The sequence below is a fragment of the Mustela putorius genome, unplaced genomic scaffold, assembly GCF_011764305.1.
Source record: "Mustela putorius furo isolate JIRA1106 unplaced genomic scaffold, ASM1176430v1.1 tig00000421_pilon_pilon_pilon, whole genome shotgun sequence".
NCBI classification, from domain to species: Eukaryota; Metazoa; Chordata; class Mammalia; order Carnivora; family Mustelidae; genus Mustela; species Mustela putorius.
In genome coordinates this window covers 6,356,496-6,373,509 of record NW_025421375.1, presented here as the reverse complement: position 1 = coordinate 6,373,509, position 17,014 = coordinate 6,356,496, and the positions used below count along the sequence as shown (strand labels likewise).

The window sequence follows — 17,014 nt, the reverse complement described above, 5'->3', positions numbered from 1 at the left end:
GATAAGGGTAGGATAACGGGGTCTTCTGAAAAATATTCTGAGCCAAACAAGGCCTGGTTTTGTCCCATGAGGAGCCGGTTTACAGCTCCATGCTTCTGATTGTTATGGAAGGGCTGGCAACTTACCTCAGGTCCCTGCAGCCTAGTTAATAGCAGGTTATACACGTTGTGGTGTACCTGGTTACAAAAATACCTCTCCATCATGTTAGGTGGATTGTCTCGTTCTGCTCTCATCTTCTGCTTGTGTAAGTTTGTGGTGCCTTCTTTTCTTCCTTTGGTGTCGTCCATCCTCTCCTTCTGAGGAGCATACCTACCTCTGTCCAGTCAGAGAGGAGCCACTCGCTGGGACAGTCGTCTTTCTTGCAGGCCTGCTGGGAGGCCAGTTTCGAGGTTGAACAGAAGGTCTCAGGAAGCTCCAGGAAGCTGCCGTCAGCCATGCGCTGTTTGCAAAGAACCTCACGCTTCTGGGTGCCCCCTCCGCAGGTCCTAGAACACTGGGGAAGGAAGAGAAAATCAACTGAACCTAGGGCAGTGGTATGTGGGTGACAGCCAATCCTTACCTTAGCCTTGGCTGTGTCAAGAGTGGGACAAAACAACAGAAGAAGATAAACCAAGAACCGACCCCAAGGATGTTGCTTCTTTTCCCGGAAATGAATTTGGCAACAAGAGCTACTCCTTCCAGTCTTAATTTCAAGTATTTCACTAGAGCATCCAGGAATTTCCAGGGCCTTTGAATCATAAAACGTTGTCCCGGGACGCCTGAGTGGCTCAGTTGGTTGGACGACTGCCTTCGGCTCAGGTCATGATCCCGGAGTCCCGGGATCGAGTCCCTCATTGGGCTCTCAGCTCCATGGGAGTCTGCTTCTCTCTCTGACCTTCTCCTCGCTCATGCTCTCTCTCACTGTCTCTCTCTCAAATAAATAAATAAAATCTTAAAAAAAAAAAAAAGTTGTCCCTCAACTATGATTTGCAGCCCCCCAAGACAGCTGGTCTGAAGGGTTAGTATAATAGAGTGTTAAACGTATTTACAACTCAGTGAAAGTAATCTGTGCAGCTTCCACAAGGAACAGGAGAGATCTCCTGCCATTGGTGTAAATCTGCAAGAATTAATCTACACGGAGGGCAGGCCTTTCTAAGTGTAAGCATCCATTCTACCCTGGTTTCCTGAAGGACCCCCCTGGAACACTCTTCTTGCAGGACTGGTGATTTCTCAGGGCAATGGGAGGGAGCAAGAGCCATTGGAATTCAGGATACAGGAAAATAGTCTTAGGTCAGTGGATTTCAGTGGGACCCCAGTCAAATACATTGTTTACATGTCATTTAATAGTTACAGTCCCACCGCATGAGGGAAAGGGGGGCGCTCTCAGGCCGAGACTGCTGGCTCTTGTCCCAGTAGGCCACTCCCTTGCAGTAACAAAGGAGCCCCCATATTCTAGCTGGGCACAGACTTCCCAGCATACAAACTATATTTGTTGATGTCCTGTGGAGGTGCACTCGGCCTTTCGGGGCTTGGCCAATGAGATATTCACGACAGGGTGGTTTGCCCTTTCAGGAAGATGACCCTAAAATGAGGGTAACATTTCCCCTTTCCTGTTCTCCTTCTTGTTGGCTGGAAGGTGAACATGAGGCCTAAAATTTAACCTCCCGTCTTGGAGAATGATAGGCAGATGTAAGGAGCCTAGCTTCCTGATTGTGAAGTCACCACACAGACCCTGGATGGTCTGGGCAATACTTTTGGAGGAGGCAATATTTTTTTCCCTTATTTAAGCCATTGTGACTTTGGGTTTTCTGTCATTTTTAGTTGGATCTTTTTGTTATTTTTAGTTCAGGAACTGAGGACTGCTCTGTGCTGGGGATGCTTTACTGGCAACATTCTAGGGAGTACTCTGCTTTCTTCCAGAATACTCCTTTTGCTTCCACCTGCTGCCCTTAGGCTCAGTGGGAGGTTGGCCTGGATAAACAAACCTGAGGGTTTTTGCTGAAGGAGCAGCTCCTGCTGCGGCACTGGCCTCTCAGAATGTGTGTGTGTGTGTGTCTGTGCGCGCGTGCACGCACGCGCGTGTGCACTGTGGTGGGGTGTCTGTGTTCAGTAAACTGTACTTGGAAATGCAAGTAGGATTTGTGCTCACAGTCAAGGTTAGGCTGGTGATACACTGAATATAGTCAGAATGGTGCTGTGGCCCAGCTGTCACCCTCTCTTAGTGGTCCCAACCCTGGATGCACTTTAAAATCACTTGGGAGCTTTTCAAAAGTACTGAAGCTTAGAGGGATCCCATCTCAGAACCATTAAATCAGAAACTCTGGGAGGTGGGCCCCATGCATCAGATTTTTAAATTAAAAAATAACATATCTCCCAAGTAATTCTGTGCAACCAGTTTTGAGAACCAACTCTCCGGATGAACTATCTCTCCACCCCTCCACCATTTCCAATGGGCATAAAATAAACATGGAGTGGCCGTACAACCCAGGAAAGCCTCTGTTAGAACTGGTAGTTATTTGGATGCCGCTCATGCAAACCTGCCCTTTGTCTGCCATTGTGCCTGGCTTGAGGTCACGGAACTACTAGATGATGAAGTTAAAAAAACTGTCAACTTTGTCTAGTTAGGGCTTTTAATCCTAGAGTCTTCCGACCATTCAAACCAGTGGTGAGCAGCCTTTATTTGGATTTAAAATGTAAAAAGTTTCTATCCAAATGGCCAACAGACACATGAAAAAGGGCTCCACATGACTCCGCATCAGGGAAATACAAATCTAAACCACAATGAGATACCACCTCACACGAGCCAGAATGGCTAAAATTAACTAGTCAGGAAATGACAGATGCTGGTGAGGATGTGGAGAAAGGGGAACCCTTTTACACCACTGATGGGAATGCAAGCTGGTACAGCCACTCTGGAAAACAGCATGGAGGTTCCTCAAAAAGCTGAAAGTAGGGGCGCCTGGGTGGCTCAGTCGGTTAAGCATCTGCCTTCAGCTCAGGTAATGATCCCAGGGTCCTGGGATCAAGCCCCGAGTCGGGCTTCCTGCTAGGCAGAAAGCCTGCTTCTCCCTCTCCCAGTCCCCCTGCTTGTGCTCCCTCTCTTGCTGTGTCTCTCTCTGTCAAATAAATAAAATCTTAAAAAAAAAAAAAAAGTTGAAAGTAGACCCTATGACCTAGCAATGGCACTACTGGGTATTTACCCCAAAGATACACATGTAGTGATCCAAAGGAACGCAAGGACTCTGATGTTTATAATTAAGGACACATCTACAGCCTCAGAGCTAATGATTCAAGCCATGAGTGGGCCAGGCCTTTAGCCTCTCTGACTGATTTCAGTGGTTCCCTGGCCTTGTCACTGATGGCAGAAGCAAACCTTAATTTTAGTTCTTGTTTAGTAGCAGTTCAACAAAATCTCAAAGCATTTTACTTCTGCAATGCATTTTGTACCCACACTGCCTAACACAGTGTTTTCTATGAATGTAAATCCTCAATAAATATTTGTGGAATTGAAGTTGGAGGTTGGGGGAAATTCAATTAGTGGGTAAGAGTTCCATTGACTTAAAATATGCCTTCTTGTTGGACAGACAGCGAAGGGTTTACATTTGTTTTCGTAGTCTCCTGCATGACTTCTGAGGTCCAGCCTCCCTTTATTTTTATTGAATCCTCACTTCCAACCACCCAGTTATTCTATCATCGTATTAATTATGACCTTCAGCATTCAGCCCTTCTTTGGGACTCCTTTATCATTATACAACTAACCATGCTCTGCAATTCTTTCCATTCTATGAATTATTAAAATTTTTCCACGAACTTAATGTAATTTTGCTCAAATTGTAACAGTCTGGAAAAAACAAAGTTTATGCTGGCGAGTCAAAAATTTGAATCTCAAGCTCCAACTTCTCCCCTCCGCCTACTCGACATGTCCACTTAAATACAAACAGGCATCTTGACCCAAATACGTCCGAAATGGAACTTTTGAACTTGCCCTTCCATCCTTGCCCCAGATCTGCCCTCCTCTGTCTTTCCCCTCTATTGGATGGTGCCATAGGCAAGACAGAAACGTAGGGAAGGTCTTGAGAGTTTCCTTTTTCTCACCACCTCTTCCCTGATAGTCAATTCATGAGCAAATACATTCAGATGTCCCTCAAAATCAATAAGATTTACCTCCACAACATATAAGAAATTAAGATATCATCAGCTCTTGCTTAGACGACTACAGAGCTTCCTAACCAGTCTCTAGTTTTCTCGGTTAGGTCCTAGCGGGATATGGATGGTGTACTCCGTCTGAAGACAGCCTCTCTCCTGACAGCCTGCTGAAAATGCCATTGGTTGAGTCTATATGGTCAGCCTCCTGAGACACAGGTGGGGAAGGTAGAGTGGATCTACCAGAGCAATGGAAAACATTCAACATATCTATAGTCCATTCTCCACACAGTAGCAAGAATGATGTTTTCAAAGCATTTACCAGATCATCTAATTCCTATGTTTAACAGCCTTTGATGACTTTCCCTTGTGATTAGAATAAAATCCAAACTCCTGGAACCCTGACCAGCAAAGCACTTACATGTTCTTGTCTCTGCCCTGAAGGAATTTTGAGACTCTTTTACTTAAATTTTAACTTCATTCATTCATTTGACAGAAATTTATTCAATACCAAGCATGATTCTAGGTTCTCGGTTCTAGGAGTGAGCAAGCAGAACCTGACACACCTCTGCAATCTTATCTTGTACACGTCTCCCCTTTCTCTGCATATTTCAGCCACACTGGTTGTGTGTGTGTGTGTGTGTGTGTGTGTGTGTGTGTGTGTTGTTTCTCCCACAGGGCCTTTGCACTTGCTCTTCTCACACCTGGCCCACCCTCCTCTTACATCTTCATGGCTGAGTGTTTCTAATGATTCAGATTTAATTTCATTCTTACCTGCTTGGAGAACCCATTCTTAACCTCCTAGACTAGGGTAGCCAAAGTAGTCTCTATTCTATTAGCCTCCTTTTGTTCATTTTGTTTATTTATTATCCTTTTGTTTATTTATTATTTTTTATTTTTAAATAGCTCTTTACATAGCTCTTATCCCTCTGGAAATTATCATCCATTATCCTGTTAACTCTATGAAGAAGAGCATTTGGATTCTTTCATTGCTTATATTAGTGTTTGAGAATTGCATTCAAAACTTCCCCCCAGTGTGAGAGTGTTACCTCTCAAGTAAGAGACCTTAAGATCGGATGTCTCTAGCTCTAGTTTTCTTCCACGCCTTCTCTAATTTTTTTTTCTTTTAAAATTAACAATTTCTTTTTCCTAGTAAAAAACTGTTCAGGGTGTGAGCTAAACAGTAGCTCATTTTATAACTGATCCTGGAGGAAAATGACATTTAGGTGGGGTGGATATAAATACATTTACACTGTAGTGGAAATGCAATATATTTTTCTTTGAGAGAAATCATAGCTGATTCATAAAATCATTATCCCCTAAGCCTCCAAATCGCATCAAACCACTTTTCTTCTAATCCTTTGATTATAACTCACAATCAAATCCCCCATGAGTCCTGTTGAGTCTGTGGAGGCATAGAGAATGTGCTCTTAAAGTTTCTGTTACCTGGTGACTGACATTTTCGGCACTTCACTAATATGTTGGGTTTGTAGGACTACAGATCTCTTCAATGCTTAATGGCTGAATTTTTCTTTTTTCTAAATATCTAAGAAGACACATGGGCTTCCTTTCAATTTGAATAAATTGCTCCCCAAACAAACAAGGAGCCTCATAAGAAGAGCTCTCTCATCTAATTCTCTCAGCGAATGTGGCAATAAGGAAAAATGCAGATTAATCTTCTCTCTCTTTCAAACTGAGGAAATGGATGAGGAAAACCACTGGTCTTATTTAAAGGGTGGTGCTGTAATATGATTGTGCCAAGGGGGGGTGACCATTCATGAAACAGAACCTAGCCAGGTCATCCCTGGGTAGATAGGACCTGGTTTAAGGGACAGATCCTCAGGGGAGTCCCCTCACTGCCATGCATGAGTCTGTGACCATATGGTGACAAGACAGCTATAAGAAAATGTAAGGAAAATCAGCTTATTGTTGGGAATTTGAACTACACAGAAAACTTCTGGGAAATTCTTAGTACCCAGGGTGTAAGGCTCAGACTCCTTGAGAATGCCTAGGAGAATGCTCATGCTTGAGCCCAACCTGTGCTGAGCTGCCAAGCCCCTGTTCCTTGCTGGCCTGCCATGGGAATAATGCACCCTTCCCTGGCATACAGATCCCTTCTCTGCCTAGGCCTTTGGTCACCTTGTTCATTTTGTGAGCTGTGTCCTTTGCCTCTTTGCTATCTGGAAACTTTTAAGACATCTTTGAAGGCCCCATTCAAAGGCTCACAGAATGAGTCACCTCCCACCCTGCCTTAACCCGAGAAAGGGTACTGCATTTCTCCTATAAGGGCCAGTTGTTTATATGCCTGTGAACCAAGCTCTGCCCCGCAGCGCCTCCCTGCTCACACACGGGATTATGCATCTTTTGATGAAAGGGAATGCACTCCTCTTTCTATTCCCCAGTGTCTAGTGTAGCATCTGGCAAAGAGCATGCACTTCATAAATGCTTGTTGAATTGATGATTGGATGAACAAAAGATCCCCAAATCCCCCAGATGTTTAAAAGATGTGACACAAACATCCAGCTGATGGGCTGAACATCCACCTTTTATCAAGCTGTCTTATCATTAACCAGAAGCTTCTTCTAAGTAAGTTGGCAGTGGGTTTTAGCCAGATGCCATGTGGGTGCTGCTGGGTGCTGTGACCCTCCAGGTATGGTAGACAACTCTCTAGATAAGTTAATATTATCAGGGAATTTGCTCTTAAACATTTGTTTCATCTTTGCTCAGAAAGTTTCCTTGGAGAAAGGGGAACCCTTCTACACTATTGGTGGGAATGCAAACTGGTGCAGCCACTTTGGAAACCAGTACAGAGGTTCCTCAACAACTGCGCTACTGGGTATTTGCCCCAAAGATACAAATGTAGTGATCCGAAGGGGCACCTGCACCTCTCTGTTTATAGCAACAATGTCCACAATAGCTAAACTATGGAAAGAGCCCAGATGTTCATTAACAGATGAATGGATGAAGAAGATGTGGTGTATATACACAATGGAATACTATGCAGCCATCAAAACCCACAAAATCTTGCCGTTTGCAATGACGTGGATGGAACTAGAGGGTATTATGCTAAGTGAAATAAGTCAATCAGAGAAAGATAATTATCATATGAGCTCACAGATAGAGGAATTTGAGAAACAAGATGGAGGATCATAGGGGAAAAGAGGGAAAAATGAAACAAGATGAAACCAGAGAGGGAGACAAACCATAAGAGACTCTTAATCTCAGGAAACAAACTGAGGGTTGCTGGAGGAGACAGGGTGGGAAGGATAGGGTGGCAGGGAATGGATACTGGGGAGGGTATGTGCTATAGTGAGTGCTGTGAATTGTGTAAGACTGATGAATCACAGACCTGTACCCCTGAAATAAATAATACACTATATGTTAATAAAAAAAAAGTTTTCTTTGTGGGTTTACATTGTTGAAAAGGCATTGTTAGAAATTCTTAAAAACCATAGATAAAATTTCAAATAATAAAGTTTCCAAAGTCTGTGACAACTTTGTGAACAGGTTGAGATTGTCTGACAAGGCTGATAGTTCTGAAGTGGGAAGCAGGAGGCAAAGAAGAAAATTTTAAAGAGAACATCAAGAGAAATTTAATAAAACTAAATGAAAAATGTTTGCCTTTATGAATCACTTAAAATGAAATTGTGGTATAAGAGGTAGAGCTCTAGTAAGGGGTATTATTTTTAAATATGTGCCATAAATTGAATAAATAACAAAAAACAGTATTTTGTTGCTTATCTTTGCCATAATATGTGTTTTATGATAATAAGGTCATAGATTCATTACTTTTATAAGAAAGTAAAAAATTTACAATAAGGGGAGCACTTAAAAGTTTAATTTCTTGGGCTCCTGTGTGGCTCAGTGGGTTAAGCTTCTGCCTTCGTTTCGGTTCAGGTCATGATCTCAGGGTCCTGGGCTTGAGCCCCACATTGAGCTCTCTGCTCCTCAGGGAGCCTGCTTCCCCATCTCTCTCTCTGCCTACCTCTCTCCCTACTTGTGATCTCTGTCTGTCAAATAAATAAATAAAATCTTAAAAAAAAAAAAAGGAATGTAACTCTTTTTTAATGATTCATTTATCTTGAGAGGGGAGGGGCAGAGGGAGAGGGAGTCCCAGGCAGACTCCGTGCTAAGTGTGGAGCCCCACATTGGGCTTAATCTTATGATCCTGAGATCATGACCTGAGCCAAACCAAGAGTTGGTTGCTTAACCAACCAAGTCACCCAGGTGCCCCTAAAAGTTATGTTTCTATACACAATTATAGCAGCCTAAGTGCCTTGTGTTTTTAAAAGACTCTCCCATGATCAACACACTAAAAGATTCTGCCTGTCTTGACACCTTTGGTTTCATCTGGGTGGCTTCATTTACTGAATGCTGAGTTCATTTCCTTGGTCACTCAAGTCATATTATTGAGCCCAACACAAAGTGACATTTATGTTATTCCTAAGGTCAGCTTTCTAGTTTCAACATAACATGTTCAGTTTGTAGTTTTTAACTCATTGCATTCCTTTCTTCATTCACTCATTCATTGTTTCATCAAACACTTACTTGCTGAGGGCCAGGTACCCTATTAGGTGTTGGGAGTTTAAGATGACTAAAAACTGGTTACTAAGCCTCAGATAGTTGCAGTCTAGTGAGGGGGAAAATTATCGAATGTGATCAGTTTTACAAAAGAGGGAATACGAAGGAGAGGCAACTAAGTCTTTATGGAAAATCAGGGAAGGCTCTACAGAGGTAGGGGTGTCCTACGCCATGAGGGGCAAACTGAAGGGTCTTGGGCATATCCGGACAAAATCTTAAGACCATAGGGTGTCATTAAGGATTTTAAAGTAGGGGTAACATGATCCAGTTTGTAGAAATTGATTCAGGTAACGAAGGCTGATGGGTTATAGAGAGTACTGCCCTGTGAGATATTAACAGGTGCACCACAGAGAAAGGCCTCCCAGTCCACTGAGTCTAAATAACACTCCATACCATCTATTTGGGGGCCCTCAGCACATGTTAATATTTTAAAGGCTCAACAGAGGGCGTGTAGTAAAGAACCATTGATACCAGCTTGGGGCACAATGGATGAGAAATAAAACAATGAGGGCGACACAAGTAAAAGGCTGTTTGTAATGGTTTGGTTCACTGTGAGGACTGGAACCACAGGAATGGGCTAGAGAACATTCTAGAAGGTGGTATGACCCAGGAAGGAAGACTGGGTCTCCTGCAAAGGTGGTGGGTAGCTTGGTGTTAGACCTTTAGAATTTGAGGTAATTTTGTGATATGCGAGACTGAGAGGTTCGAGAGACAGTGCTTGGTATACAACAGAGGTCAAACTGAGAAACGGTGATTAGGGCTCAGAGAAATAAAGAAAACAAGGACTGGAATCTCACTCAAAATGATTAAAGGACAAAATTTCTACCCCAACCATTCTGTAGATTAGAATTGCCTAGAAATACAGTTTATCTTCTGGGTTTAATATTCTGTTACTATATGAAGCATGGGACAGCACAACCATTAAAATCCAGGGCAATTATTACAAAGAATGTTCTGCTAAATAAATAAAAATGAAAACACTGCACATATGAAATTTTACTTCTGATCTCTGTTTTGCTTACATTTATTGTTGGTTCTAAAGGATCAAGGGTCCATTTTCTTATAAAACAACTACCAAAAATGAGACAAACATCTTAATAGGTTTTTTTTCCTCCTGGAAACAACATGTTAAATAAGCATGGTTTCTAAATTATGAGGATTTATATTTTAGTCACTGGAATGTAACAAAACTGATGACTCAATTGATTTTTTCTGCCAGGCTTCAGCCCTCAAATCCAGACCAAAATCATTCTTTTCTGTGTGTGTGTGCTTTAATCTAAAAAATGAAAAAAATGAATTCTCAAGCATTTGTAGTTGTCATTAAAATTCCTCTTTTTTCTTCATTTAGCCAGCAGGGACTCTTCTCACATATATCTTTTTATATAGCTACACTGTAGGCATTTTGTATTGTAACCCTGATTTAAAAAAAAATTATAGGGAAATGACCGCATAATCACAGTTTTAAGGAAGGGAGAAAACAGGGGCCATGGTGATTGTTTCAGTTTCTGCACAGATGTGTGCAATATGTGTGCACAGTTGGGTGGACACAATCATGATCATAAAACATGTGTAATATAGAGAAATATAAATTATGCTTCAGAGTGGACTCCCTAATTCATTTCAATTAACCCTTCAAGCATCTATCTCTTTTCTCTTTTCATTTTTTTTTTTAGAATAAAAATTAATAAAGAAAGACTGAGGCATATGAAGCTCACAGAAAGCGGTGAGCAGAGTGATAGTTGGAGGCAGATTTTAATCTCAAGGATCTTGTGCCAATAGAAATTAATGCTTGGTCAGTCCGTAATCTAAGTACAGACCATAGTAGGCTGAGCAATGATATCTGTGTCCTCATCTCTGGAACCTGTGAAAATGTTATTTTACATCATAAAAGCAACTTAGCAGATGTGATTAAGGCTTTTGAAGATGGAGAGGTTGCCTGAATTATCCAGGTGGGCTCAGTGTCATCATAATGGTCCTGATAAGAGGGAAGAAGGAGGGCAGAATCAGAGAGAAAGGACAGAATCAGAGGTTGGAGTGAAGTGCTTTGAAGTTGGAAGAGGGGCATGAGCCAAGGAAGCAAGCAGACTCTAGAAGCTGGAAGAGACAAGGTAATGGATTCTCCCCTAGAGCCTCTGGAAGGAATGTGGGCCTGCCAACCCCTTGATTTTAGCAAAGTGAAACTGATTTCAGACTTCTGACCTCCAAAGCTGTAAGATAGTAAATTCACATTGTAGTAAGCCACTAAATGTGTGATAATTTGTTATAGCAGCAACAAAAACTTCTACAGATTAACTGCCCTGGATAAGGCAACAAATAGTGACTTTTAATGTAAATTGCTGGCTTTTAGACTGGTGTCAGATTTTGTCACAATTTAATACTTTGGAGAAGATGGTAAAGAGGTCTCAGGACAGTTGAATTGCACAGTGGAGAAGAGAAGGGGTTTTGGAGCCTACAAGACCCCTTTGCTTGTTTTTTGGCTATGTGACCCAGGACAAGGACAGCCTCTCTGAGCCTTGTTTCCTTGAAGGGTTGCTTTAGGGATTAGAAAAGAAAATGTGAGAACAGTAGAAAGAGTTCCACTATATACACTATATAAAGTTGGAATTCATGCTAACGTCACAGGTCTCTACACCCACTCATCTGTGGAATGGGGAAGACAGTAGTAATGGTCACAAAGGATAATGAGGATTCAATGAGTTAAATCTATAAAGTGCCTAGAACTGTGCTTGAAACACAGTAAGTGCTGCTCTTATGAAAAAGAGAAGGTCCTAGGGCCCCTGGGTGGCTCAGTGGCTTAAGCCTCTGCCTCTTGCTCAGGTTATATCAGGGTTCTGGGATTGAGTCCCGAATCGGGCTCTCTGCTCAGCAGGGAGCCTGCTTCCCCTACCCCCACCTGCCTCTCTACCTAACTTGTGATCTCTTTGTCAAATAAATAAATAAAATCTTATAAAAAAGAGAGAAAGGGTCCTGAAATGGGTAAATGCTCAACAAATAGACTGCAGTTTTGCCATGGAAGTTTTCAGCGCTAAGCTCTATGCTGACACTTGGTCTCTGTCCCATCAACCTTATGGTCTAACTCAGAAGTCACAGGAAAGTGCCCATCCAGCGAAGGTAGTATGTGACTGGTCAATGAGCAGCACTGACCATGAACATCATGTCACTTCCGTGCAGGAGAAGAGCAGAGGAGCCCTGGTAGAGAAGGTGGGACTCCCACCCAGTTGGACAAGCAGAGGGGGGTGAACTGCCTGTGGGCAGGGGAAGCATGGGAAAACAGGAATGTACAAACAGGGGTGGAAGAAGCATGGTAGGAGATGGGCAGGAGCAGATGTGCTGAGGGATGAAGGTCTTGACTAAGGCATCTGGCTTTACTATATGGCAATGGAATGTAACTGAAAAATTCCCTAGCAGAATACTGTCATGATCAAAGTGTCTCAGATGGACTTATGGTGTGTATCACAGTGGTTCTCAATCATGGTGCTGTAACACACCAGCAGGATATGATCCCTTGTGTGGTGTATATAAAGCAACACATAGCCAACACCAAAGGCGATGATGATGATGATGATGATGATGATGGTGATGGGTGTATTTAATAAGTTAGAGAAGATTCAGGACACCTATGCACTATGTTTCAAAACTAAACACAGACCAACAGGGTATTAAAGCAAAATTGATAAAGATAAATGAGTCGTTTACACAAAGCCAGAGGAAAAAAAACAAGGGATGCAGCATTAAGTCACTGAACTGAAATAAAGAAGGCCCCCTAAGCAAAAGCTAGAATTAGATTTTTGTTTCCCTTCTACTTGTTTCTTAAAATAAAATTTTAACATATGTACCTGGACTGCATGCTAGTCCTCTCCAGACCTGCAGAATGGGTGACTATTGGCCACTTGCCAGTTGTCAGGCAAATGCTCTACAAAAGACAAAGGACATTGTACTTTTTTCCTGGAAAATGACAATTCATGGAATTTGTGCTTTTTTTTTTCCCCCAGGAAGAAAAGTGTACACATGAAGTCAGTGGTAGTCTAGTATTCAAAGAGCAAGGAGAAGGAGTTTCTCCCCTCAAAAGTTAATGTTCATCACGTTATTATGTCATCCTTTGAATGAAAGTTGACACTACATCTGTTTTTCTTTCATATGAAGAAAGGCTTAAGGTGGGTGTGGAAGGATTAGAGACCTCAGCACTATCCTCTAGTAAATCCAAATAGAAAAGGGGTGGGAGGTTGGGGGAACCAGGTGGTGGGTATTGGAGAGGGTAGGATTGCATAGAGCACAGGGTGTGGTGCAAAAGACAATGAATACTGTTATGTTGAAAATAAATTAAAAAAAAAAAAAAAGAGCACATGAATGCGCAACAGGTTCCCTTGTTCTAAGAAGGACTACCAAGGAACCAGAGGGCTAATCAGGCAAATGGAAGGTCAACAGCTGGTGTCTTTTTACTTAAGGGGGGTCCTAAGACAATGGCCAATCACCTTGGAGCTCCCCAGGTTACTTCTGACTTATTTCACCATATGGCATAAACAAGGACTTCCTTTCCTTTACCAAGTGATCAATGTTAGCTGATTTTATCTAACAAAGCTTAACTAAAGAAGTAGTATTCTAGGAAATCATGTAAGAACAGTCTGTTGTTTTTTCTAGGTTTAGAAAGATGCCTAAAAATGACCAAGGACTCCTAAAAACAGATCCTATACACTACATGCCTATGGGGGATTTCTCTAGAGGACAGAATCACTGGTGACTTTCACTTTCTATGTTCCTTATTTCTTGTTATGTTAGAATATATTTCACAATTACTATGTATTACGTGTAAAGAAGATACTTTTGAAAGATCTTAATAAAGTGTAGTTAGTAGCTCACTGGATGGACTTCAAAGGGCTGTTTTCTATTAGTTTCCTGATCTGAAAAATGGACTTAAATCTGACTCAACTCCAAAGGGCCTCTCCCTAAAAGAAGAAAGTAGAAAAAGTTTTCAAAAAAATTTGTGTCTTAACAGGCCTAAGAAGCGGAAAATGGAAGAATAATGGACTTTTTGGAAATCCACTGTATTAAATGTGGATACTGGGCATGGCGGTAGTGGTGGTGGCAATAGGACCCAAAGAAATCATGTATAGAGATGTGTTCTAAAAAGTGAAGGAAAAAAAGTCATAGGTCACTGCCATTATTCAGCAACACATATGGCTATTAAAAAGAGGTTGTGGGGGGGGGGCACCCTGGCTCAATTGGTTAACCATCCCAAATTGGTTTTGGCTCAGGTCACGATCTCGTAATTTTGATGTTGAGCCCTGCATCATCGGGCTCTGTGCTCAGTGGAGAGTCTGCTTCAGATCCTCTCTCTCTCTCCTCTTATGCTCCTCTCCCTGCTCTTGCATGTTCTCTCTCTCTCTCTCTCTCATGAATGAATGAGTGAATGAAATCCTAAAAAATAAAAGAGGTTGGTGTTTCATTGAGATTCACTGCTAGGTCAATATTAGAATCCATAACCAAAGATATATTATAGAACATATAAAGTCAGAACTTTCAGGGCTTGTGGGCCAGTATTTTTTATCTAGTCATTCATTTTGTCATTCAATAAACATTTTATCCAGAACTTTCTATGGACCTAATAGAGATTTAATACTGGAAATTGAGTCCCGGTCTTGTCTTAGCATTGGCATTAGTTAGTGGTGCAGTTTGAGGTCAGGGATTCATTCTAGTTAAAGCTAACAGTATAAAAATACTAGAACCAGGAGACCTGGGGTCTCAACCAGGCTTTATGATCTTGGCAAGGCCATATCAAGGCTGCAGTTACATCATGTGTAGAACAAGGGGACTCATACATAATCCCTGATGGCTCTTTCAGCCACAGTAGTCTCAAACAATGAGGTATAGGGGAAAGGATTGCATAAAGCTGGGTTGATAGCCAACCCTGAATTTGCTACCTGTATGAGCCTCAGTTCCCTTAAACCTAAAACGAAGACAATAAGACCTACTTTCACTGGTCGTTGAGAGGATTAACTTTAGTTAGGTATGTAATAATATTTCTAAACAGAACACTGGTACATAGGCATTCAAAATATGTAACGTCCTCTTGATTTCCACAAACCATCACATAGTAACATGGTATTTATGAGTTTAGCTCCATATACATTTAAGCTCTAAAAGGAAATAGTCAAAATCTCTTTCCAGATGCTTTATATTTTAGAGTTTTGCTCACTGATTACTCTTTGATTCACTGAGCGCTTTACTAAATCATCATCCCAAGATGGGCAGAGAGAAGGAAGGGTCTCTGTCAAGTGATAGTGGAAAAGCAACCTCTGATGCATGGCGGTCTAGAAATGGCAGCCCTCTCTCAGCACTAAGGCAAGGGTGTGTAAGCTGCTATGCTCTCTCCTCAGTTGGATAACCATGTAATTTATCATTTTAGTTGAGATGCTTAAAATTTTTTTAAAGATTTATATACTTTTAGAGAAAGAGGACAAGAGTGAGGGGGGGCAGGGGCAGAGGGAGAGAATATTTAAGCAGACTCTTTGCTGAGCGTGGAGCTTCATGTGGAGCTAGATAGGGGGGCTTGATCCCATGACCCATGACATCATGACCTAAGCTGAAACCAAGAGTCGGGCGCCTAACTGACTGAGCCACCCAGGAACCCCAATTGGGATAATTTTGAAAGTGAAAAACCATTTTAGTAAAACTGGGATAAACTGGAATGCATGTCCCCCTCACCTTCCAGGCTTACTTTTTGTGACCATTATTATCACCATATGGACATCTGCATAAAGAACAGATGCAAAATAAGGTTCTATCCAAATAATCTAAAACTTCTGTTTTTTTAAGGGTATGCAAAAAATTACTTAACTGAAGCTTGAAAAACACACATTAATTTTAGATAGAATGTTATGGTAAAATAGTTGTGTTTGTATTATTACTATGTAATAATACATAGGTCATTATTAATTATTAATTATAATTATATATTATTATTATTAATTATTAATACATAGGTCAATAATACATAGGTCAATACATTGGGGGTGGGTCAGCAAAGTTTTTCTGTGAAAGGACAGAGTAAATATCTTAGGTATTGTAGACTAAATGGTCTCTGTCACAACCATGTTGTTCTGCCTCTCCAGTGCCAAAGCAGCCACGGACAATACATAAAAGAATGGGCACGGCTTGGTTCAAATAAAAATTCATTTACAGTAACTGCTTGTGAGATGGATCTGGTTTTGGGCTGAAGTTTGACAACCCCTGCTTTGAAACAATACTCCCTAGACTTTCGGAATTCATAAGACCAGGAAAATTTTAAAAATTCTGGAATTGATTTGACTTCTAATCTGTTATTTTGGTAAATAATTCTATTAAAAAAAAAAAAGAAAAGTCATTCCCTAGTACCCTGGCCTCTTGGAATTTTAGAACAGAAAAAAACTAGAGAGGGCACAAATTCAGAACCAATTCAGCTTTGTGGAAAACCAACCACACTGTCCTTATTTTTTTAAAAATGTTTTCTTAGTTTGGTAAAAACTTGTTATGAATATTCTCAGTTTAACAGATGGGTCTTGAATTGCTTTTGGTTCCACTGGTGTGGAACCATAGACAGAGCACAGTATTTATAGTGAAAATATCTGGATTTGAATAAGGTTGAGAGAGTACTAAGAAGAGAGGGAGGAACAGACTTTGGACATTCCTTCAATGGGACAGAGCTCCTTGAAGACAGTGTCCCTTGCCCTGAATCAGAGTTGTATACACAAATTCCACTATCAGGTAACTCCAGAACTCACCGGCTGCCACTGTGTAGGGTACCAGGCAGGGGGGCAGTTGAAGCGGTTACAAGCTTGCACCGTGCTGGGCTTGGGCTGACGACACAGTTCATCAGCCAGGATTACGGTTTCATTCATCTCTCTGGAAAGCAGGTGGGAGCAGAAGACATCTCTGGTCTGCAGGCCAACCCCACAGGTAAGACTGCATGGACTCCACTTGCCAATTTCCCACCTGGGGAAAAACCACAGAGGACGAGGACATCCTTAGGACCCGTGCAGAGAACATCATGACATCAAGTGTTGCCAATTGAGTAAAAATACATACCTGGGAAGGTGGGAAATTCCAGCACAAGATTGGTGAGGAATTCTATCCCAAGCCTAGAACACATCCACTCCTACAGGCTCTAGAATCCATTTTGAATAAACAAAGAGGGTGATAAAATGGAAATCACCAAGAATGGTTACAACCATGTCTATTGGGGTGAAATATACAAACTTCATCAAAATAAAGTGATATGCTAGAAATAACACAGGTTTGAGCGCAGAAAGGCTTTGGGCACTGTGTATGGAACAGC

General features: G+C 41.6%; 1 protein-coding gene across 3 annotated transcripts in view; it reads right to left on the bottom strand.

Annotated features, from left to right (window-relative positions):
* Positions 1-17,014, bottom strand: part of ADAMTSL1 (ADAMTS like 1) — an 899,097-nt gene that overhangs the window by 129,687 nt on the left and 752,396 nt on the right. For all 3 annotated transcript variants that reach the window (XM_013063102.2, XM_004765700.3, XM_004765701.3), the window contains 2 exons: positions 16,461-16,671; positions 314-493 (listed from right to left, as the gene is read on the bottom strand). In XM_013063102.2, the coding sequence (XP_012918556.1) occupies positions 314-493; positions 16,461-16,671 (391 nt within the window). The remainder of the gene's footprint in view (positions 1-313; positions 494-16,460; positions 16,672-17,014) is intronic.